The 23,055-nt window shown below is 51.2% G+C and overlaps 1 protein-coding gene across 1 annotated transcript in view; it reads left to right on the top strand.

Annotated features, from left to right (window-relative positions):
• The window catches only part of Dnaaf5 (dynein axonemal assembly factor 5), a 36,292-nt gene extending 17,598 nt beyond the window's left edge, over positions 1 to 18,694 (top strand). Inside the window, exons 8-13 of the mRNA XM_055598551.1 lie at positions 1,000 to 1,168; positions 4,667 to 4,814; positions 8,177 to 8,327; positions 12,883 to 13,039; positions 16,198 to 16,389; positions 17,680 to 18,694. Of these exons, the coding sequence (XP_055454526.1) occupies positions 1,000 to 1,168; positions 4,667 to 4,814; positions 8,177 to 8,327; positions 12,883 to 13,039; positions 16,198 to 16,389; positions 17,680 to 17,816 (954 nt within the window). The 3' untranslated portion in view covers positions 17,817 to 18,694. The remainder of the gene's footprint in view (positions 1 to 999; positions 1,169 to 4,666; positions 4,815 to 8,176; positions 8,328 to 12,882; positions 13,040 to 16,197; positions 16,390 to 17,679) is intronic.
• Positions 18,695 to 23,055: the final 4,361 nt, after the last annotated feature.

The raw sequence follows: 23,055 nt of genomic DNA, 5'->3' as shown, positions 1-23,055 counted from the left end.
ATTGCTGAGGTTACAGGCATACCATCATGCCTAGCTTATCATATGGGTTCTTGGGATCAAATTCAGGTCCTGATGCTTGCAAATGTCTACAACTCCCCCCCGCCCCACACACCCCTGTGCACTCGAGCGCTGGGCTCCCTGAGCTGCTGAGGGGGTGGGTCTGTGTCTGTTACTGCTTGCGGTAGAAACAGCACTGACAAAGACAGATCTGAGTATGAAAGTGTGTGGGGAGGACATCTGGTCCTGCTCTAGTCTGCTACCTGCTCTTTGATGGCACTTGCCTCCTGATCACATGTTCCTGTTAGCTGATGGTTCCTGTAGGTCAAGGTCTCAGATGACAAGAGAATTGCCAAGAATGTTAGGCTTTAAAAAGTAGACTCTAAGCCAAGTGCTCAGGAGGCAGAGGCAGGGTAGTCTTTTTGTGTACTGTGTGAAGATGTCTCTGTATATTCAACTAATTGTGTACTGGCAGAGAGCTGAGCACTGTCTGGACCTTGGTATTGTTATTCTTATGAGTCAGCACCTTCATCATAGTTTGTACAATCTTCCCTCATCTTTTGATTGGCTTAATAAAGAGCTGACGGCCAGTAGCTAGGCAGGAGAGGAAGAGTGGAACTTCCAGGCTGAGAGGGTCTCCAAGAAGAATGAGATTTACCAGGGAACATGGAGAGGAACAGGTGCTGGGACTGAGTGAGGGAGAAGTAACAGGCCACATGGTGGGTCATGTACTGGAACAGTCAGTTAATTAAGTTAAGGTGAGCCAGATAGGAGGTAGCCCAAGCTGAGGCCTAAGCTATGCTAGAAATTAATAAGTCTCAGCCAGGCGGTGGTGACACACACCCATAATCCCAGCACTCAGGGAGGCAAAGGCAGATGGGAGGCCAGCCACGACTACACAGAGAAACCCTCTCTTGAAAAATCAAACCAAAAAGAATTATGTGTCTCTGTGTCTTTAATTTAAAATTAGACTGGTCCTCATCTTTGTGTACCCTTTTCTAGGCCCAGAAGACCATGGACACACTGGCTGAGGTGGAGGACATCCCCAGCAGTCAGGACCTATTCCGCAAGCATGTGGGCGCACTCCTGGAACGGCTGACTGCTTCGCACGGCGAGTGGACAGTGCATTCTGTGCAGTTGCTGAAGTTCACCGTGGTCCTCACCCAGGCAGGTGAGCCTCGGGACACTGACCTGGCTGGGCCAGACTGCTGCAGCAGCCGTCCTCACCATCCAAGAGCCAGAGAACCTGGCCTTGACCCAGACAGTTTTGTTTGTGTGACAGGGTCTCGCTTAGTAGCTCAGGATGGTATCAAACCAGTTCTGCTCCTGCCTTGTCTTCCCACATGCTGGGGTGACAAGGTAAGCCACTGTCCCCAGGAGAAATGACCGCTGCGGTGAAGCCTGGGAAGTAGGATGTACCATGGCTTTGCAGTCTGTATTCTTTAGATGCATCTATGTCTCCAGCCACCGAGGCTCTGTGGGAGTGAGAAGTACTGCTTTATAATCCTTAGTGGTGTTTTATTTTGCTTTTTAACATTTTTAATGCCAAGTGGTGCAGCCCCCTTCACGAATCCCACGTGAGCCCCAGCTCTGGGGAGGAGAGGCCATAGATGCAAGAGGCATATCTCCCTTCCCATGCTCCAGCCACCCGGCACAGCGGGTGACGCAGTGTCTTCGGTGTTTTCACCAGAAGGTGTAGTTTGCTGTTGTCTATAGACTGTGGACAGCTCAGAAGGCAGAGATGGCACCTACAGGACTGAAAAGATGGCTCAGTCAGTTGAGTGCTTGTTGCACAAGCCTGAGGAGATGCGTTCAGTCCCCAGAGGCAGACGTAAAATGTCAGGTGTGGCATTGGGAGACATGGCTCAGTGGTTAAACTCTAGTAGAGGAGATAAGTTTGGTTTCCAGCACCAACATGGTGGCTCACGGCCGTCTCTAACTCCAGTTCCCGGTGATATCAGTGCCCACTCTGGCCTCTGCAGACACCAAACACACACGGTGCATGCATGTATGTTCAGGCAGTCATGCACCTAAAAGTAAATCTTTCTCTTGTTTTTTAAGGCCAGGCATAGTATTGTTCCTGTTATACTGGCATTAGTGAGGCAGAGACAGGAGGCTCTCTGAGACTTGCCGGCCAGAATCTCAGTCTAAGTGAATCAGGGAGTCCTAGGTACAGTGAGAGAGGCTGTTTCCAAAATGAAGACCACTTGAGGAAAACACCTGATGTCACACTCTAGCTTCCACAAACAACTGATAGATGAAATGATTGGCTCAGGCAGCAGGCCACACCACATCGTGAGAGGTCCTGCTGTGCTGGGTAAGGTTGCTCCTGGCCCTGTGAGCTTGTATCATGGGACAGCCCTACTACATCCCTCAAGACCCCGTACCCTTTCCACCCGCAGCCTGGTTGGTCTGCAGCTGGGCCCTTTGTGCTCTGCATGGCTGCAAATAGGTGCATTGTTGTAATTTAGTATTGCTTGGCAAGTGCCCTTGTGTGGCCTCCTGAGCCCCTGGCCTGCTTGGTGCTGGGATATACATGAAAACCCACATATTGTGCGCCTTTGCTCTTTCTGTTTTGACTTGCTGAGATGTGAAGACCAGTAGAACAAGAAGTACTCGCTTAGGGCACCAGCTCCTCCCGTCCCTGTCAACGCTGGTGTTAACAACACTGTGACAGCGGCTGGTGTCAGACCAGAGCACTGGCTGGCACACTTGTTTGCATTGACCAAGGGCTCAAGCTGGGAGCCAAAGGTGCAGCTCCATTCCCTGTTTCCAGTCCCCAGCCCCTGGAAAAGCTGGACCTGCACTCAGCATTTCTCTGGGTGCGCTTGTTTTGTTCCGAAACAGGGTCTCATGCAGCCAAGATGGGCCTCAGACTTGCTGTTTAGCTGAGGATGAACCTTGATGTCTTCCTCTTGCCTACATCTCCTAAGTGCTAGGATTATGGGTTTTCACCGTCATGCCTGCTTTATGCAGTGCTGGCCTGGAGCCGGGACCCCAAGTGCTGGGCAAGCACTCTAATCACGGCATATGGCAGACACTTTCCTGAAGGAGAGTCTGCTTCTCACTGAAGTTCAGGTGGGAGTGCCAGCTTCCCTCTCCTCTGCATCCCCTTTCTTCCTTTGTGAATGAAACTCCAGCTTGGGTGCTTGGTTTTTATTCTGAATGCTGGCTTATGGGTTGCAGATTTGCAGACATCTGTCCTTTGATGTTGACAGAGTCTGGGAGAAGCTCTGGCACTTGCCTGTGCTGCTTGGAGCAATCCTCTGGCACTCGCCCATGCTGGAGGGATCCTGCTTGTCTCATCAGGCCAGCAGCTGCTTTTCCCACTGTGCCACTTTTGTTTTCCTTCTCCCCTCAGACCCACACAGCCTCAGGTGCATAAACTCGTTGCCTCCTTAGCCTCCCCTTCCTCTTTACAGACACTGAACACAGAGGGGTTTGAGAAACTATAATTGAAATGAGATTTAGGTTACTTGGCTGCTTGTCCAGTTTCAGAATTAGCAAGCTGTGCCTGAGTTTATCCTAAAATACAAAGTCCCAGGCGCCGGGCACATCTGGGAAGTGTTTGGGGCGTGTTCTGGAGAGTCAGCCGAGTATGCCCAAGGCTAGAGGCTGTGCAGTTCCAGTCACCAGGAGCCCTCAAGCTTGAGGTTGCCCCACAGAGTCTTTGTGACCTGGAACAAGAGTGGGCATGAAGGGGCAGGGTCCTCTCTCCTCTCTTCCATACCACAAGGCTTGAGCAGATGTTGAACATGCTTTGAATTAATGCTTTTGGTGCATTGTTTTTTCAAGGTCTTTCTTGACTTTCGTTTTAGAAGTTTGGGTAAGTAGGCCTGTGAAGATAGCACTGTCTGTGGTGAGGACCATCTGCAGGCTGTTGTGAAAATCCCTTGTGTTTGGTTTATTTGATTTTGGTTTTGAGATAGCCTAGCCTGTGTGTAGCCCTGGCTGGCCTTGCACTCCTCTCCTGAGGGCTGGGATTAAAAGGCTTAGGCTACCATGCCAGTGTAATCCCAGCCCTTGGAGAAGTAGAGACAGGCCAGTCTCTGGGTTCACTGACCACTTAGTTGAGCCTAATCATTAAATCTCAGACCCATGAGAGACCCTGCCTCCAAAACAAGAAGTTAGGTGGCCACTGAGGAACAATTGGAGGCTGAGGCCTTGTCTTCAGTTCAGGGCCAGTCTGGACTACAGAGTAAAATCCTGTGTCAAAAAAAAAAAAAAAAAAAAAACAGGGCTGGAGAAACGGCTCAGCCATTAAGACCTCTGACTGCTCTTGCAGAGGTCTGAGGTTTGGCACCCATATCATGCGGCTCAAAACCACCTGTGTCTCCAGCTCCAGGGAGATCATTGCTTTCAGCTTCCACAAACACTACAGTTACACATGCATATCTTTAGGCACACGTGCACATTGCTAAAAATAATGAAGTAAATGTTTTTCAAAAAAGAAACACCTTGGAAATTGTACAGAGAAGCTGTGTCTTGGTCACAGGCCGAGGAGAGCGGGTTAATCATTTGTTAATGGGAGGGCAGCATGGCAGGAAGGGGAGCCATGGCACTGCTTGCAGGGCACCTCCCCAGCTCTGCTGCTCCCGAGTCAGTCTCCTGCCCCGGCAGAGAAGCCCAGGCAGCAGCAGCCTCCAGCATCCTCTCCGCTCTCTTGCAGGCCCAGCTGTGGGAGAGGCGCTGCAGCATGTGATCCCCACCCTCAGGGCCTGTCTCCAGCCCACCACAGACCCGCACATGCGCCTGAAGCTCTTCTCCATCCTATCCACCATGCTGCTGAGGCCTAAGGACACTGTCGACTCTCAGGGGTAGGTTGGTCCCAGGTCTGTGTAAAGCCCATCTTCCCATGCTGCCCTGGGCAGTGCCCCCAAGTCCAGGCTGTGAGCTTCATGGTGGTCTGTGTCCCTCGCATCCACCCCGCTAGGTAAACAGTGGGCTGAGTGAGGGCACCAGAGACAGACAGTAAATCAAAGCCCCTTTAGGGGACTCATTACAATCCCACTGAGTGAGCAAGTTTTAGGGCACATTAACTATTAATGACCTCTGTATCGGCTGTTCTGTTTTAAAAGCCTGCGGTACCTTTTAGACCTAACAGGCCTGACTGAATTAGCATTGATGATGAAGGCTTAGGGTAGTTTTTTGTCATCTCAGAAGAGCTCAGAGGCAGCGCTGCAACCTTAGAGCCCCCACTTTTAAGGCTTTGAAGTAAAGGGAAAGTCGAACAAAGAGCGTAGAAGAGAACAGGCTCTTGAGGGAAGGGAAGAGCAATCCAAGACCCAGATGTTCTTCCTGGGAGAGAACCTCTGAATGTGCTAGAGGATATAGAAACTCAGAGCTGCCTGGAAGGTGTACGTGTGCGTGTGTGTACGTGTGTGTGTGTGTGTGTGTGTGTGTGTGTGTGTGTGTTTTCCTTGGTTCATATGCTGGGACCTCCCAAGCCTGGCCACTCATGGCAGCCTGAGCCTTGAAGATGGAGACCTGAGTGCTTTAGCCCTGGGACTTCCATCTACTCCCCACCCCTGCCCACCTTTAAAAAAAAAAAAACAAAACACCCTGTCATGAAGTGTGGTGAACACACTCTACAGTTTCTAAGCCTTGGCCATGCTAACCTTTCCCCTTTGAGTGCATGCCTAGTGTGGGGCTGATTGCCAGCCTCGCACTGCAGGAAGTTCTGTTTCCTGCTATCTGCAAAAACCTCAGAGCTGAAAGGGACCATAAAAAGGTATTAATGAGTGTCTTGGCAGCAGGCCACTGAGCCGGCTCACACACAGGAATAGAGTGAGTGTAGTGTGTGGCAGCCCAGGCTGCCACCGGGCCATGGCCCTTTCCACACTCAGCCCGGTGTGCTGAGGAACAGCGCCACCACTGACCCACACACACAGCTGCCAGGTTTGGGCCAGGTTCCCAAAGACACACAGAGACCTCTCCGGGCTTGACCTGAGTCCAGAGGATCCAGTAATGCAGACGCAGACGAGTTACTGGGTGAGAGAATCGCCACTGTTGGGTAGAGACAGTTGGAAAATAATGGTTTCTTAGAGTTTCAGTTGCCGTGATGGAACACCATGACCAAAAGAAATTTGGGAAGGAGCTTATTTTGCTCCAGGTGACCTATGTCCAGGTCACAGGCTGTCACTGAGGGAAGGCAGGGAGGAAGCTAGAGCTGAGACACAGCCCATGGAGGAGGGCTGCTCACTCCTGCTTCGTGGCTTGTTATGCCTGCTTTCTCCTAGCACCCAGGACCAGCAGCCCAGTGGTCGCACCCCAATGAGCAGGATCCTCCATCACCACTTACGAAGAAAATGTCTGCAGGCTTGCCTACAGCCATGTCTTCTGGAGGCAGTTTTCAGTTGTGGTCCCCTCAGAGTTAGCTTGTGTCAGGTAGACATAAGCCAGGACAAAAATCATTTGGTTTTGATTTGTAGATTATAAAATGATAGAGTGAAAGGTTATCCCGGCAAGGCCCTGCCTCAGGGCATTATCCCTGCCAGTGTGAGCCCTGCCTAGGGGTCAGGCTTCCTCACCTGGAGAAGGCAGTGCTCACAGCAGGCCCAAGTGGTGGCACCACAGCGACCCACCAGTTCTCTTTGCCTGAGCTTCTATTGAGATGCCTGTGAGAGAGCAAAGCGGAGCTACAGAAAGCTCTACCCAAGCCGCTGCCTTTGGCAGCCTTGGAGTCAAAGTGCATGTAAAAAGTCTGGACTGGAGGACCAGTGGGGTGATTCAGTGGCCTGCTGACCTGAATTCGTTCCCCAGGAGCCACATGGTGAAGAAGGAAACCCACTCTGTAAGTCATCCTCTGACGCCCATGTGTGCATTGTGGCACAGGCACCCCATCTGCCCACACATCCATACATAAATAAGATGCAGTGGAAGTTACACAAAGTCATGGGCTAGGGCCCAGGGTGGGCCTCAGTCGGTAGAGTGTTTCTCCAGCTTTCAGGAGGACTTGGGCTCCATCTCCAGCACTGCAGAAACCAGGAGCGGCAAGGATGCCTGTAATCCCAGCACTCTGGAAGTGGAGGCAGGGGATTGGGTGCTCCAGGCTGGCCTGAACTATGTAGTAAGACCTTGTCTCAGAAAACCAAAAAACTGAGCTGGGGTGTAGCTCAGTTGGTAGTGCCTGCCCAGCCTAGGGCTCAGTCCCCCACAGTGTACAGATTCGGTGTGGCAGAGCATGCCTGTAGTTTCCGCATTCAGGAAGGAAGATGGGGCCTTTAAAATCATCTTCAGCTACATAGGAAATAGCAGGCCAGCCTGGGCTACAAGAGATCCCAGCTTTCTAAATCAAGAAAGGAGGAGAGTGCTCCTGAGCACGGGGCAGGCTCTGCGCTCTGTGACAGGGGAAGCCTGAGCAGTCTGCTGAGAGAGCCTGACAGCCAGCCTCACATCAGTAGGACCTGGTGGCCATCTTCCATGTGAGAGTTCTTGTTTTGTCCTTCAATTATAAAGCCGGGCGGTGGTGGTTCACGCCTTTGATCACAGTGCTTAGGAGGTGGAGGCAGGTAGATCTCTGTGAGTTCGAGGCCAGCCTGGTCTACAGAGTAAGTTCCAAGATACCCATATCTACACAAACCCTGTCTCAAAAAAACAAAGCAAAAAAAAATAAAGATCATAACATGTTTGCGTGTGATCTGAGTGCCATGTGTGTGCAAGTACCTGTAAAGGCCCCTAGAGGACAGGTGGTTGTGGCCCGTCTGGTGTGGGTGCCAGGACTCAAACTCAGCTCCTCCGAAAGAGCAGTAAGTGCCCTTAAGCACCAAGCCATCTCTCCCGCCCCACGTCATTTCTTTTTTGTTGTTTGTTTTATTTTGTTTTTGGAGACAGGGTTTCTCTGTGCAGCCCTGGATGTACTGAAACTTGCTCTGTAGACCAGGCTGGCCTCGAACTCAGAGAGATTTACCTGCCTCCATGCCACCGCCATGTTATCTCTTGCCGCCTTCATTTTAATGGTGCAGCTGGCAGGTGGGTACTGACTGAGGCGCCATGTGATCGATATAGCTGATCTGGTTGGTGCAGCACTTGAGCTCAGAGCCTCCAAGCCCACCACTTACCAGGTTACTTCACAAGGGTCACTTTGTGGAGGGCCACAGGGTCAGGTCCAGTCTACTCCCACGCTGCAGCACGTCCTTAGAGTAGTGGGTGCCCTTCCTCACTTGCCGTCTCGTTCCAGACAGTTTCATGGCTACTTGGAGACGGTAGTGAATGACATCCTGGCCCCCAGCCTGCAGTGGCACGCAGGGAGAACAGCTGCCGCCGTCCGGACGGCCGCCATATCCTGTCTGTGGGCACTCACCAGCACTGACATCCTGTCGGCCAAGCAGGTAAGGGTAGCTGTGGCCATCCCGGCTGTCCGTCCATTCGTATCCCAAGACCGTACAGAGCTGTGTCTTTCACTTAGCAGCGGGGGCACTCTAAGAGGCTGAGGTCTGGAGTCAGTCAGGGCAGGGCCCAAGTCTTAGTGCCCTGGTTGTCTCAGCCTCGATCCCTTGAAGGATCTGGGCTTTGCTTCAGGCTTATAAACTGTCTAGTTACTTTCTTGTCCCTGAAAAAAAGAAAGGGTTTGTACTGGGTCTCGGGTAAGGCCGCCTGGGAAGTTAATTAAGGGCAGGAGCTGGGAACGGCCAGTCCCATCACGCCCAGTCCAGATGCAGGTAGCATGGTGGTGAGCGCCTATAGTCACTCAGGGAGATGGCAGGTAGATGCAGGCATATCTTTGAGTTTGAAGCCAACCTGCACTACATAGCCAGTTCCATCCAGCCAAGGTTATGTAATGAGACCCTGTCGCAAACAGACAGAGAAGCAGACATCAGTGAATGCATGCTGTTGCCCAGCCCAGTTTCTCCAGGACCTTAGCAGGGTTGGTCCTGTTCCCAAGTGAGACGAGTGATCCATGTCGGTTAGCCTAATCATGCCCAGAGACCGCTATGGATATGCTAGGTCCTGTCAAGTTGGTAGTTAACTCTAACCGCCACACACCCGTTAAAGCTCTCTTAGTACCTGTGTCATACCGCAGCTTACTCCAGACGTCCTCAGCTGGGAGTTGATCTGTTGCAGATCTTGAGGCATTTCCAGTGCTTGTTTGTACTGGGTCTTCAGGATCAGTTGTACTTTACAGTGACCTGGGATGTGATTCTGACTAGCTGCAGCTCCTCGCTCCTAGCACATGGCTCTGGCTGTTGTACTGCACAGTCTTGATGGTGCTTAGGAACGGGTCTCAGAATCACAGCCAGTGTGTGCATCTGATCCATCACCTAACTTCTCTGTGCTCTGGTTGTCTGTCTGAAATGTTCCGTGGACTCTTACTGCCAGCGTCAAGAATGGGACTTTCCAAGGAAAGCCTCAGCAGAGTGCCCGGTGCAGTGGAGGCAGGGCTCCCAGGCCACACACTGTTACATAGTTTACACTGTCAACAGCTAGGCTGCTGTAGTGTTGGGGCTGGGGAGAGGTCATGCCATCTGGAGCACCTGAGTTTGGATCCCAGGCGTCCATGTAAGAAAACAAACAGAAAAACAGGCGTGGTCACGTGGGCCGTAACCCTAGCACTTCGAGAGCAGAGGCACCTTCCTGGAGTTCACTGCCCGGCCAGTAAATGCCAATAGGTAAGCTCTGGTGTCAGTGACAGACCCTGTGTCGACATACAAGGTGGCGCCTGGAGAGGTGATGGCTCGGTGCTTCAGAGGACCCAAGTCTGGGTTCTAATACCCAAGTCTGGTGAAGGCACGCACATGGTGCACAAATAGGTAGGCAGACACACACATAGAAAAGTGTGTGTGTGTGTGTGTGTTGTATTATGTTGTATTGGAGAATGATAATAGAAAATGGCTGGTATTGATTCCTGGCCTCTGTCAGCACATGCACACACAATTTTATGTCTTTATGTCTGCTACAACTGCACATACAATGTAGCATGTATTCTAAAGACTGGTGCCAAAGCAAGTTCTCCATCAGACACTGGGTGAATGGGCTCTTTCTGAGTCAGTTTCTAGTGAATGATCTCCACAAAATTACAAGCTTGGGGTTGGGGACAGGCCAGGCTCAATTCCTAGCAACACGCAGATGAAATAGCTGGGGGTGGCTGGCCAGGCCTGCACTGCTGTTAGCATGGCAACTGAAGTGAGCCTGGAGACTGATGGTTCTGCCCAGGGCATGTGCCTGTCTTGGCAATCCCAGACCCGTGGCCGGCCTCTGCTCGCAGCGTGTGAGTGCCCCCTGCTGGCAGCAGAAGGGTCTTACTAATTCTAACATGTTGCTGTCCTCCAGTGTGCCGTGGGTACGTAGGGTTGGAGGAATTTAACTGACCAAATTAAAACAGAAATCGTTAAGAGAATCTGAAATTTAGAATCAAGATCTGAACCTAGGGAACATTTCCTGCTAGAGAATGAAGTGTTTCTGCTCCTCGAACGGCACAGCTGCAAGCAAAACCTTCACTTCGTCCTGTGATCTCTCTTGACAGAATGCCCTCTCCAGTGTCCCCACTTGCTTCTCCCTCCACCTCCCTGCTGGGTGCCCTAGCCAGGCAGCCCCTGCTCTGTCCCACTTCCCTGGAAGGTGGCCCACTAGGTGGCAGTACAGTCATAATCCACCAGGCCCTCACCCCAGAGCCCCTCCTTCAATGGGGTGCCTTCCGTCTTCCCCTGCAGCCCACCTCACAGTACACATCCCCTCCTCATCCCTTTCACTCTTTTTATTTTAATCTTTATTACAATTTATTCACTTTGTATCCCCTCCATCACCTCCCCTCCTTCCCTCCTAATCCCACCTTCCCTCCCCCTTCTCCACGCATGCCCCTCCCCAAGTCCGCTGATAGGGGAGGTCTTCCTCTTCTTCCTTCTGATCCTAGTCTACCCTTTCACCTCTTGAGGAAAGGCAATGCCCTCCTAGTGACCACAGGAGCCCTATTCACGCTGCTTACAGCCCTTTGAGCCTCCTTTCACTGGCCCACACCTCCCTCATTCTCCTAGAAAGCCTTATGTGTACCTCTAAATGGGTTTTTATCTCCCTGACCTGTCTCCCATTACATGCTAGGCAAGTCCCTACAGCTGAGCCACACCCTAGCTAATGCTGGAAGCTGAGGCAGGAGATTCGTATTTCAGACTCTGCCTGGGTGACAGAAAGTTCAAAGGCAGCTGAGGAATCCTATTGAGACCCAGTCTCTAAATTAAAAATAAAATCAATTAGGAGTACAGATTAGCCACACAACACTTTGCCCAGCTTTTCCTACTTCCAAAATGAAACAAATTCCCCATCACACCCTGCAGCTCCCATCATCTCCTGCCTGTTCTCTGCACTCCTCTGAGAACTGCCTACGGTTCAGATTTTATTATAATAGGACAAAGAGTTCTTTTGCATTTGCTGTGTCTGTGTGTATGTGTTCACGTGTGCCAGAAGTTTGTGTCTGTCCTGGTTAGTTTTGTCAGCTTGACACAAGCTAAGGTCCTCACAAGAACAGGAAACCACAAGCGAGAAATGCTTTCATGAAATCCAGCTGTAGGCAGGCAGGCCTGTAGGGCATTGTCCAACTCTGTGATTGGTGTGGGTGGCCAGCACATGCCCTGGACTGCAGGCCCCGGCTTCTCAAGAAAGCAGGCTGAGCAAGCCAGCGAGCAGCACCCCCCCATGGCCTCTGCATCAGCTCCGGCCTCCAGCTTCCTGCCCTGCTTGAGTTCCTGTCTTGGTCTCCCCTCAGCAGACTATGATTTAGGGTCTTTCCTTCCCAGGTTGCTTTGTTATGATATGTGATCGCAGCCGCAGTGGCCCTAACTAAGGCGGCATGGGAAGTCGTTTCTTGCCGCTGTCCATCTTGGTTGTTGAGGGAGGGTCTCTTGCTGGCCTAGCACTGGCCTAGTAGGTAAGCGAGGCTGTCTCGCATCAGACCATTGGAATTCTGGTTTTTCCCTCCCCAGTGCTGGAATACAGATGTGCACCACCACACCCAGGTTCTGCTTTCCGTCTGAGTCATTTCTCCAGCCCCTCGTGGGTTTTTTTGTTAGTTGATTGGTTAATTATTCTCTTGAGATGGTTTTCTGTAGGCCAGCCTGTACTAGAACTCACTGTTTAGCTGAGCCTACCCATGAAGTGCTGGGATTACAGGTGAGCAGAGTTGTCTATAGTTGACATGGTCTGCTTGCCTTTCATGGCCTAGCCTCTCCTTTAGCACTTTCAGCCAATAAGTTAAAAAGTGGTTCAGTGCCTGGCAGTGGTGGTGCACGCCTGTAATCCCAGCACTTGGAAGGCAAAGACAGGCAGATCTCTGTGAGTTCAAGGCCAGCCTGGTCTACAAAATAAGTTCCAGGACAGCCAGGGCCACACAGAAAAACCCTGTCTCAAAAAATACAATAGGTATATGGATGGATGATAGATAAGATGATTCTAGGGCCAGCAAGATGACTCAGAGTAAAGGCGCCATGCTGTCATGCCTGATAGCCTGAGTTGATCCCCAAAGCCCATGTGGTGAAAGGAGAGAACTGACTCTTGTAAATTGTCCTCTTACTATGTCCTCCTCACATGTGCACACATGTACACACGCATGCCCACATATATCTACACAGAAAACTATTATTTATTCATTATTCTACCTGCATTGTGTGCCTGCACACCAGAAGAGGATCTCATTACAGATGCTTGTGAGTCACCATATGGTTGCTGGGAATTGAACTCAGGACCTTTGGAAGAACAGCCAGTGCTCTTAACCTCTGAGCCATCTCTCCAGCCCCACATAAAACTTTTTTAATTGAAAAGCAAAATCAAAATAATTCAAGCCTACCTCTGGGTATAATTTGATCCGGCAGCCTAACTGAGTTGCCCAGCAGAGGGCGCTGCTGCAGTCCGACCGTGCGGCTGGCCCCACATCCCCTCACACCCATTTATGGCTTGCAGGTACAAGAGGCGCAGGAGACCCTGATGCCACGAGTGCTGGCCACGCTGGAGGATGACTCCCAGACCACACGCCTGGTCTCCTGCCGAATCATCAGCATGTTCCTCAAGAACTCAGGGGATACCATGGAGCCAGAGAAATTCCTCAAGGTCTATCCTGGTGAGTCACCAGAGAAAGAGCTAGTGAGCGATGTGAAGTTCAGTAACGTGAAGTGATTGAATTGGCACTGGGTATCACAGACCTTAGTGACAAAGGAGCCAGCCCTAGCTGAGCAGCCCACCATGGGAAGCAAGGAGAACCACTCTAGGCAGTACTGGAGAGAGGGCCAAGCTCTGCTTCTAGGACCAGTAGGGCGTAGTCCATCAAGGTAGGAGACTCTCCTTAGAGCAGACATTGTTCTGGTCTCCTGTAAGGAAAAAAGAAAAAGGTGTGAAGTAAAGCTTTACCCTACCATGAGCTAGAGAAAGCATTCTACCTGGAAGCAGGCTGGTGGGCATGACGGGGAGAGCCGTGCTACCTGTCTAGAACCAGCCTGGGCACCAAGCAAATTAGATAATGGGGCTGTCAGGTGCCAGACAGTGGCCTGGAGGGGTGGTCCTGGGGCATTTTTAGGAGCTGGCCGGAACACTGAGCACAAGGAGAACAGATACATCCTGAGAGCAGGGAGCATGAGCAGCGGTGTGAGGGAACATGGAGGAAGCACGTGCAGACTCTCAAGGTTGGTGATGGTCGATGGATGGTCTTCAGGACAGGTGACAGTAGATAGGGCTGAGAGATCAACCGTACAGTAGTTGTGTAAAGTGGTTACTGCTGTCAAAGAGCTAAAATAATAGCGTCCTTCAGAAGCATGTCCTTTTGTGGGGGCCAGTGAAGCAGGGTTTCTCAGTGTAACAGCCCTGGCAGTCCTGGACTCACATTGTAGACCAGGCTGACCTCCAGCTTACAGAGAGTACCGGGATTAAAATGGTGCACCGCCACACCCTCCTATAAGACCTGACCGCTCTAGTACGCTCCTCCAATGCCAGCACATGGGATGCAGAAGCAGGGGGGACTGTTGCGGGTCTTCGGTAGGCTATGTAGAAAATTCCAAACAGGCCAGGTCTATACAGTGAGACCCTGTATCAAAACCAACAGACCAGGGGTGAGAGCAGAACACTATAATCCTAGCACTTTGGAGGTGAAGGCAAGGGGATCAAGAGTTCAAGGCCAACCTTAGCTACATGAGCTGCTGTCACAAAAGGACAAAACAAGAAGTTCCAGACTAGGCATGCTGGTATACGCCTTTAGTCCTAGGACTTAGGAGGCAGGAGCAGGCAGATCTCTGAGTTCAAGCCCAGCCTGGTCTACAGAGCAAGTTCCAGGCCAGCCAGAGCTAACCAGTGGGATCATCTTTTAAACAAAAAGTTTACCAGATGCATTTATAAACTCAGAAATGGCTGAAGGAGAAAACAGTGAATTGAAGGCCTTTGGCTCCCTAAACACAGCCTCTGGAAGGAGAATTCAAGGCATGTTTCCCTAGGGAGAAAGCTGAGGCTCCACATGAGATGGTGACCAGGGTTGAAGGCAGACTAGATTCTCACGCCTACAGAGCAGAATGGCTGAGGTGGGAGAAGCCCCTGCCGGAAAACCCCAAATGCCCTGCACGCCTTTCCCACTGTCCTCTCACATTACTTTTCATGTTGTTCTATTTTGTAACAACAAGTGATTTTATTTCTCTTCACAGCATGTGTGGCTCTACTTTTTAGCAAGGTTAGCTAGTGTATGCTGTCAACTGCCAGGGCTGGTGGCTTCCCACTTTGGAGCGAGTGCCAGTGGGAAAGCACATACGTTGGGCACACCCCCTGCCCTGTGGTTACAGCACACACAACTTCCTTTTGGTTTTTCGAGACAGGGTTTCTCTGTGTAGCCCTGGTTGTTCTGGACTTGCTGGGTAAACCAGGCTGGCCTTGAACTCACAGAGCTCCGACTCCCTCTGGCTCACAGGTGCTGGGATTAAAGATATATGCCACCACGCCCAGCAAACATGTTGCTACTTCTCAGTGCGTGGGAGGAGACTATTGGAAGAATGTCCCAGGCTGGGTACAAGTGCAGCCAGGGCCAACTCTGAGCAGGGGCTGGGGGACACAGGAGCCAGGCTAAAGTATCAATTCACAGGGCGGTATCAGCTGCCACCAGCCCGGTCACCCTTCTAAGTTAGCCCCAGGGAAGGTCAGCTCCGTGTAATTCCAGAATTAGGTTTGGCGCCCTCAAACCTGGATGGGCGAGTCCTTGCACTCAGGAGACTCTGTCTCCTGAGGTGTGGGTGGTTTCCTTCAGTGTCTGTCTAAAGTATGTGAACAAAACTTCCCAACCGGCTTCTCAGCATTGTCAGCCAGAGCCCAGAATGCTGGGAGATGCCGGGTCCCTCCGTCAGTCCTTCTGGCAGGTGGCTGCTGTAAAGCCCGTGCTCCCTGCAGGAGGCCATGCACTGTGAGCGAGGGAATGCTTTCAGGTCCAGGAAGACAGCCTGCCCAGCCAGCACTTGGGTCTTAGCCCTCTCACCACAGAGTGAGGTTCTACAGATTGCTTTTTCCTTCTTTGGGCAATTGGTTTAGACTTCTGTCTAGACTAACTGGCCCTCAAACTTACGACAGTCCTGCCTCAGCATACCAAGTGCTGGCACTGCACACTGCCACACTTGGCTCCAGACCGTTTTGGTTGGGTTGTTTTGTTTTGTTTCGTTTTTTGGTCATGAGGAAAGCCTAAGTTTAATGAAACTTTTACCCATTACTTTAAAAGTTTCCACGGGAGCCCAGCAGTGGTCCAAACCTTTTTAATCCCAGCTCTCGGGAGGCAGAGGCAGGCAGATCTCTGTGAGTTCAAGGCCAGCCTGGTCAACAAAGTGACTTCCAGGGCAGCCAGGGCTACATAGGGAAACCCTGTCTCAAAAAAAAAAGAAAAAGAAAGAAGTTTCTGCCTGTCGGGAAGGATAGATCTGTCTTTGGCAGCAGGCGAGCAGGTCAGCAAATTCCCACAGAGACAAAGGAAGGATGGCACAGCTGTCCCATTACTGCCTGGGGCTCGTCAGCCTGCAGCAGCTGTGAGAAGGCCCAGCCCCATGCCCACCCGCCACCAGTGTCTGGGGTGCATCTAGGTCTCCCGGGGGGCCTTGGGACCAGACAGCCTCAGAAAAGTGAGGGTCCAGCTCAGCGCTGGAGACTCTCCCTTTCTGAGGGCGGGTTCTCAGGGCCCCAGAGCAAAGGCCCTCCGCATTTGCAGGGTTAAAGCCTTGCCACGAATCTTCATACCTGGGCCTCACGCCGGCCTCCTCCCCACAGAGCTCTTGAAGCGCCTCGATGACGTCTCCAACGATGTGAGGATGGCAGCCGCTTCCTCTCTGCTCGCCTGGCTGAGGTGTGTGCGGAGCTTCGAGGGGAAAGACGCCTACCAGAGCAGCGTGCAGTTCCTGTACAGGGAGCTGCTGGTCCACCTGGACGACCCTGAAAGCGCCATTCAGGACACTGTCCTTGGTAAGCACTGCAGGGCCAAGTCCAAGGCTGCCCCTGGGCTCTAGTGCCCGGAGTTACCATGATAGAAATGAGTCAAGATGGGGGGGGGCGCATCATATGCATGCAGTAGCCAGGAGGCCAGGAGAGTGCATTGGATGCCTTCCAGCTTGAATTGCAGGTGGTTGTGAGCTGCCATGTGAATGGAAGCCAGATTCTCTGGAAAAGCAGCAAGTGCTCTTAACTGCGGAGCCATCCCTCCAGCCCCATTTTTTATTTGTAGTGTGTGCGTATTTGTGTGCTGTGCCAAAGCATGGTACACACCGCGAATAGAGATCAGAGGACAACTTGGAGGAGGTGGTTCTCTCCCTCCAATACGTGGATTCCAGGATTGGAACTCAGGATGTCAGACATGGCATCAGGCACTTTTACAGTCTCAAAAAAAAAAGAGGTGGAGAACAGTAGAAGAAGATATTCCTCCAGCACTGACCTGACCTCCGTATACATAACACATAGATAAAAATAATAAGAATGCTTTTACAAACAGCTTAGCAGGAAGCAGGAAGGATACTTTCTAGACCCTGCTGTTTTAAAGGGAAGAAGAGTGGGGCTAGCCATTGCAGAGGTGAGGGAAGATTGGCCACGCTGAAGCCTCCTTTGGCTTCCTTGCTAAGCACCTGCTGGAAAGAGAGATGTCATTTGTTGAGAATAAAGCAGACACTGCCAGGGCAGTGAGATGGCTCAGCAGATAAAGGTACTTGCTGTCAAGGGTGGAAACCTGAGTTCAAGCCCCAGGGCCCTCCTGGCAGGAGAGAACCCCCAAAGGTGGCCCCTTGCGTTCCACATGCATGTGCACACCTACACACACAAATGTTTTGGGGTTTGTTTCTGTTTTTTTCTTCGAGACAGGGTTTCTCTGTGTAGCCCTGGCTGTCCTGAACTAGCTTTGAAGACCAGGCTGGCCTCAAGCTCATAGAGATCTGCCTGCCTCAGCCTCCTGAACGCTGGGGTTAAAGGTGTGCCCCACTGCCTACCCCCAGCTGTTTTTGTTTTTAAAGCAGATACTGTAGACTATGACGCTTCCAAGAAGCTCCTACATTGCTATACTCCCCAAGGCATGAGACCCCACCTCACCCCACTCCTCACCCCCAACTTCCAGAACATCCTGCCCAAAGCTTCAGGAAGGTGGTCTTCACCCTGTAGGAACTACCCAGCAGCCCAGAAGAAAGCTTCTGCCGCCTCTGGACATCTGGACATCTTGTGGTGGGCCCCAGCCCACTGCCACTGGACTCAGGGCTCTGTGCTCTCTTCCAGAAGTCCTCAAGGAGGGCGGCGTCCTGTTCCCAGATGTGCTGGTGCGGGAGACCGAGGCCGTCGTCCACAAACACCGCTCAGCTACCTACTGCGAGCAGCTGCTGCAGCACATGCAGACCATGGCTGCCGCTCGGTGACATGTGCAGCGGCCACATGGGCCCCGGCTCTCAGCAGGCGACACTGGTGACCTGGAGACCGTGCGTTTAAGACAGCCATCCTTGGGACCCCACCAGCCACCAGATGGTGCTTGAGCAGCAGATCCTGTCTTTCCTAAGCAGACCTTGGGATTTTAACATACCCACTGTCCACAGAGGCCTCAGCTAATATTAAAGTTAAATGTGCCTGCCCATGCCAGCTTCCCAGTTAGCTGCTTGAACAGAACCTTTTTAAGTCTCCATCACAAGCCCCAAGGAGTCCTGGGCTGCTTTCATGCTCACCAAGAATGCTCTTCCTGTAGCAGGAAAGCAAAGCAATGGTAAAAACAACCCTCCACTTCCCCTGGGCTCTGTCCTGTCATCCTAGGCTGAAGAGAATGTCCAGTCTTGACACACTGAAGGTTCTCCTGATGTTTGTTTTTCAACAAGGGTTTCTCTGTGAGCCTTAGACTGTTCTGGACGCACTTTGTAGAGCAGTCTAGCTTGAACTCACATAGATCCACCTGCCTGTGCCTTCCCAGTACTGGGATTAAAGGTGTGTGCACCACCGCCTGGCTTCTCCCGATTTTAAATACACTGGAATTTGCAATGTGGGTGCACTGTCCTGGTGTCCGTCTCTCAGTGTTAGTGATGCCTGTGGGTAAAGGATAGACTAGGAAACCAGACCTCATCCCTGCCACTTGCTTATAGCAGCCAGTAAGACAGTCATTCCCCAGTGTCTTTTCCACCAAGTGCCTAAAAGATTTTTAAGTGGAAGTTATCAGCAGCCAATATTTTTGTTAAGATAATGCAGGGCATGGAGTATTTTCCAACAAATTTTAACATTTCTGCTTTGCTGTTTGTGAAATTAAATTATTTATTATAGTTATATCGTATGTCTATCTGTGATTTGACTGGTTACACCACACTGTTATAGACAGCTCCTGTCTCCACATAGCAGCCTGAGGGGTGCTGGCCATGGGCTTCCTGGGTCATCAGTCATCACTGCCTGTGACGTGCATTCTAACATGAGGGAGCTGGAGTGCCAAACAAGAGCCATGACCAGGGTTCCCAGGAGGGCATACAGCATGGTGTGAGTGGGGCTGGGCATCTGGCTGGGTGGAGGTTGGCCTCAGTGCTTTTGGCCCAGTAACTGCGGCCTGAAGCTGCATTTCTGTCCATCTCCACTGTCCTTGTTGCCTGGAACTCCATCAGTGATGTGGGAACTGATCAGGGCTCTGTTGTTCCCTAAAGTTCTACCCGTCCATCTCTTCCCATGGCAGAAACGGCAACAGCATCCCGTGGACACTTGTTAGCAGTACATGAAGGAGGCCCAGTCCGACCCACCTGAGCCATCATGAGCGCCAGGCTTTTTTTTAAGATTGTTCACCTTTTGATTTTAATTATTACATTCCTTTATTTGTTAGAGAGGGCAAATAGGCTACAGTGTACTTGTAGAAATGACCTGAAGGGTCAGTTCTCTCCACCATGTGGGTCCTGGAGATTAAACTCAGGCTGGCAGGGTTGGCAGCAATCACCTTAACCTACGCCATCATGTTGGCCCAAGAACCACGCGTTTTATTTTCTTTACTTCTCATATGTTACTGAGTATTGAATTTAAGACTTTACAATTGTGTTCTACCCTGGGATGGGCTGTACCTCCAGCCCCTCACTTTAGGAATCTAGGCAGGTGCTCTACCATTGAGCTGTAACCCCAGCCTCTCACTGGGGGATTCTAGGCAGGTGCTCTACCACTGAGCCACACCCCAGCCCCTCACTGGGGGATTCTAGGCAGGGGCTCTACCACTGAGCCACACCCCAGCCCCTCACTGGAGGATTCTAGGCAGAGGCTCTACCACTGAGCCACACCCCAGCCCCTCACTGTGTGATTACAGGTAGGTGCTCTACCACTGCACCGTAAAGCCAGCCCCTCACTTATTTATCGATTTATAGCAAGAGCTTTACTGCTGAGTTACCCCTGCTCCCAGCTCAGCATCTTTGCCAAGGGATATACAATAAGTATTTTAGGCTTCATGGACCTTCCTGTTCAGCTGTTGCTGAGGCTCCAGCTGCACATTGGAGCCATTGTGGATTAATTGCTCATGGTGTGGGCATGTTTCCCATTGCTCCAAACAGAATGGCTGGGTCAGATCTGGGGGTGAGTCTCACAGAGTCAGTGGTTATTTTTCAGCTGCTTTATTGATCTGAAGTTAGAGCGGACAACTGGGTGAGTATAGACAGGCACACATACTGCAGAACCAGCCCCACAAAGGCAGAGCGCTTCAGGAGCCTGCTCTTTCCACCGTGGATTTGGGGCAAACGCTTAACCACTGAGCCAGCTCACCAGCTGCCTCCTTTTAGAGGGAAGATGCTGGGTTTGAAGAGAAGCCTCCCGGGGGTGGAGGTGGAAAAATGAGAGCAGGAACCCACGTCCTTCTCTACTTCGTGGCCCCTTTCCTTCTGAAGAATGGAAAGAAAGCCCTTAGTCAACCACATGTAAACAAATGGGCTTCGTTGTTTGAGACAGTGTTTCTCTGTGTAGCCCTGGCTGTCCTGGAACTAATACTCCCCCCTCCAACTCCCCCCGGTAGACCAGTCTGGCCCCATCTTAGAAATCTGCCTCTAGAGTGCTGGGATTAAAGGTGTTCACCACCACTGACTGCCTGGCTTAAAAACGGGCTTCTTAACATGTCAGCCATTGAGATGGCTCAGTGGGTAAAAGCACCTGTGAAGCAGGACCAATGACCTGCTGTCAATCCCCAGAAACCATGTACAGGTAGAGAAAGACCACCTCCACATAAGCAGTGTAGCATGTGTCTGCACACAAGAATGATGCACAGAAATAATAAAAATTAAAGGGCTGGAGCCAGGTGTGGTGCATGCTTTTAACCCCAGGACTCAGGAGGCAGAGACAGGAAGAGCTTTGAGTTCGAGGTCAGCCTGGTCTACAGAGTGAGTTCCAGGACAGCCGGGGCTACACAGAGAAACCCTGTCTCAAAAAGGAAGATCTCTGAACCAGTATCATTGCAGAATTCCTGTAATCCTAGCACTTGGAGATAGAGGCTGGAGAATCAGAAGTTCAAGACCAGCTACGAAGAATCTTATCAAAACAAACACAAAACCCTGAATCCAGGTCTGGGTAGGGAAAATATATGGTGCTGACAGGCAGAAGCAGTCTGTTCTAGGAAAAGGGGGCCGGTGGGGGGGGGGGGGGAACAAAACTAGAACACCATGAGCAGCAAAACAAAATATTTAACTGTTAAGTAAACTGGAGCACAGCCCAGGCTGGGGCTGTAACTCACCATCTTTGCCAAAAAATAGTACCTCAAAGGAGCGAAAAGTGACGCACAAGTTCATGGTGATGCAAATGAGGCAGGTCTAGCAGTTGCCAGCCTTAGGCTCCCCTACTGGGGAGGCTGAGGCAGGTGGATTTAAAAGTAGAGGTTAGGCTGAAATGCAGAGTGAGTTCAAGGCCAGCCTATACTTCGTAGACTCTTCCCTAGTATAAAAAGTAAAAAGGGCTAGGTGAGCCTGAGAGATGACTCAACTGCCTGCCACTCAAATCTGATGACCTGAGTCAGACCCCAGGCCCGTGGTAGGAGAAGCCATGCATTGAAGTTTTCCTCTTATCTACACACTTGCACACAAACCCATACATAATAAAATTAAATCTCAGAGAGGGGCTGGAGAGATGGCTCAGTGTTTCTGAGCACCTGCTGCTCTTGCGGAGGGCCGAGTTTGGTTCCCAGCACCCACACACAGTGGCTCACAACCATTCACAATTCCAGTTCTAGTGGGTCACATGTCTTCTGACCTCCACTGGCTTCAGTCACATTCATGGTGCACAAACACACATGTAGGCAAAACACCCATACACATACATCTTTTTAAAAAAAATTGTCAGGGGATGTCATTCAGTGGAGAACTTACCCAGAATCCCCCAGGAGGGCCTGGAGCAAGGTCCCAAGGTCGAACGCCTGCCTGTCGTGGGCTACCAGTGGTTCACTCGCTTGCCTCCACCAAGGAGTAACAGCTGGCAGTGGTGGTGCAGGCTGGTCTGTCCAGCTTCTCAGAAGGCTGAGGCAGCCTGAGCTACATGGGAGTCAAGCTCAGCCTGCACAGCTGTGTGAGACCCTGCCTCAGAGCAAAACAAGCAAACAGCAGTTGGGAGGCAAAGGCAGCTAGGTAGATCTCTGAGTTCAAGGCCAGCCTGATCTACAGAGTGAGTTCCAGGGCTGGGGGTGGGGGGTAAATATCAATTAAGATACTACCTGACAGCTGGATGGTGGTGGCACATGCCTTTTGGAGACAGAGGCAGGCAGATCTCTTGAGTTATAAGTTCGAGGCCAGCCTGGTCTACAGAGTGAGAACAGTAAGGCTACACAGAGAAACCCTGTCTCAAAAACAAACAAACAAAAGACAACAACAAAATGATGATACCTGACATCAATCTCTGGCCTCTACAGACATGCATATGTGGGGTTTGTGTGTGTGTGTGTGTGTGCTCGCGCACACACAAGGGAGGGAAGCACTCAGAATTTCATCTGTGACTTTGTCAATTGTCCTATGGCCAGAATTAAATTCCTGGTGTCTGTCCCTTCCTGTGCCTTAGTTATGTCACATGTTAACATGATGAAGAGCCAAGCAGAATAGACCGGAATGCTCTGTACCAATTTTTCTATTTTTGTGTTTAAGAAGTCCTAAAATATTTCAATGCAGAGTTTAAAATACACGCACAGATGGGTGAAAGCGAACAGAACACTCATCTCCTGTGTGGGTGAGCAAGTGCTATTGCTCCTGACCTGGCCCGGGTCTTGGTGAAGGGAAGACCACTGTGTGATTAGGGGGTGGCCTTGGGTGGATCCCAGCTGCCAGTCTGCAGGAACCAGCTGTTCTAGAACAAATGTCCTGAGCACTCACAAGCTTGGCAAGTTAGAGGGGCAGAGGAGGCTGCCCTGCGAGCCGTGAGGGCTAGAGGGGGACAGTAGGAGACCAGGCTAGACAGGTGTCAAGAGGGGTTGTCAGGGCTTCAGGTGAGGGACACGCACCTACGCACCTCCACCTGCATTTGTTCACGCCTCTCCTTCCTTTTTTTTTTTTTTTCTTTTTTGAGGGGGGGGGGTCTCTCTGAAGCCTTGGCTATCCTGAAACCTGTTACATAGACCAGGCTGGCCTCAAACCCAGAGATTGGCCTGATTCTGTCCCCAGAGTGCTGGGATTAAAGGTGTGCACACCTGCCTGG

Source organism: Psammomys obesus, unplaced genomic scaffold, assembly GCF_907164565.1.
Source record: "Psammomys obesus unplaced genomic scaffold, mPsaObe1.curated_primary_1811, whole genome shotgun sequence".
Lineage (NCBI taxonomy): Eukaryota > Metazoa > Chordata > Mammalia > Rodentia > Muridae > Psammomys > Psammomys obesus.
Note: the sequence above shows the minus strand (reverse complement) of the source record. Positions and strands in the feature narration are given on the sequence as shown.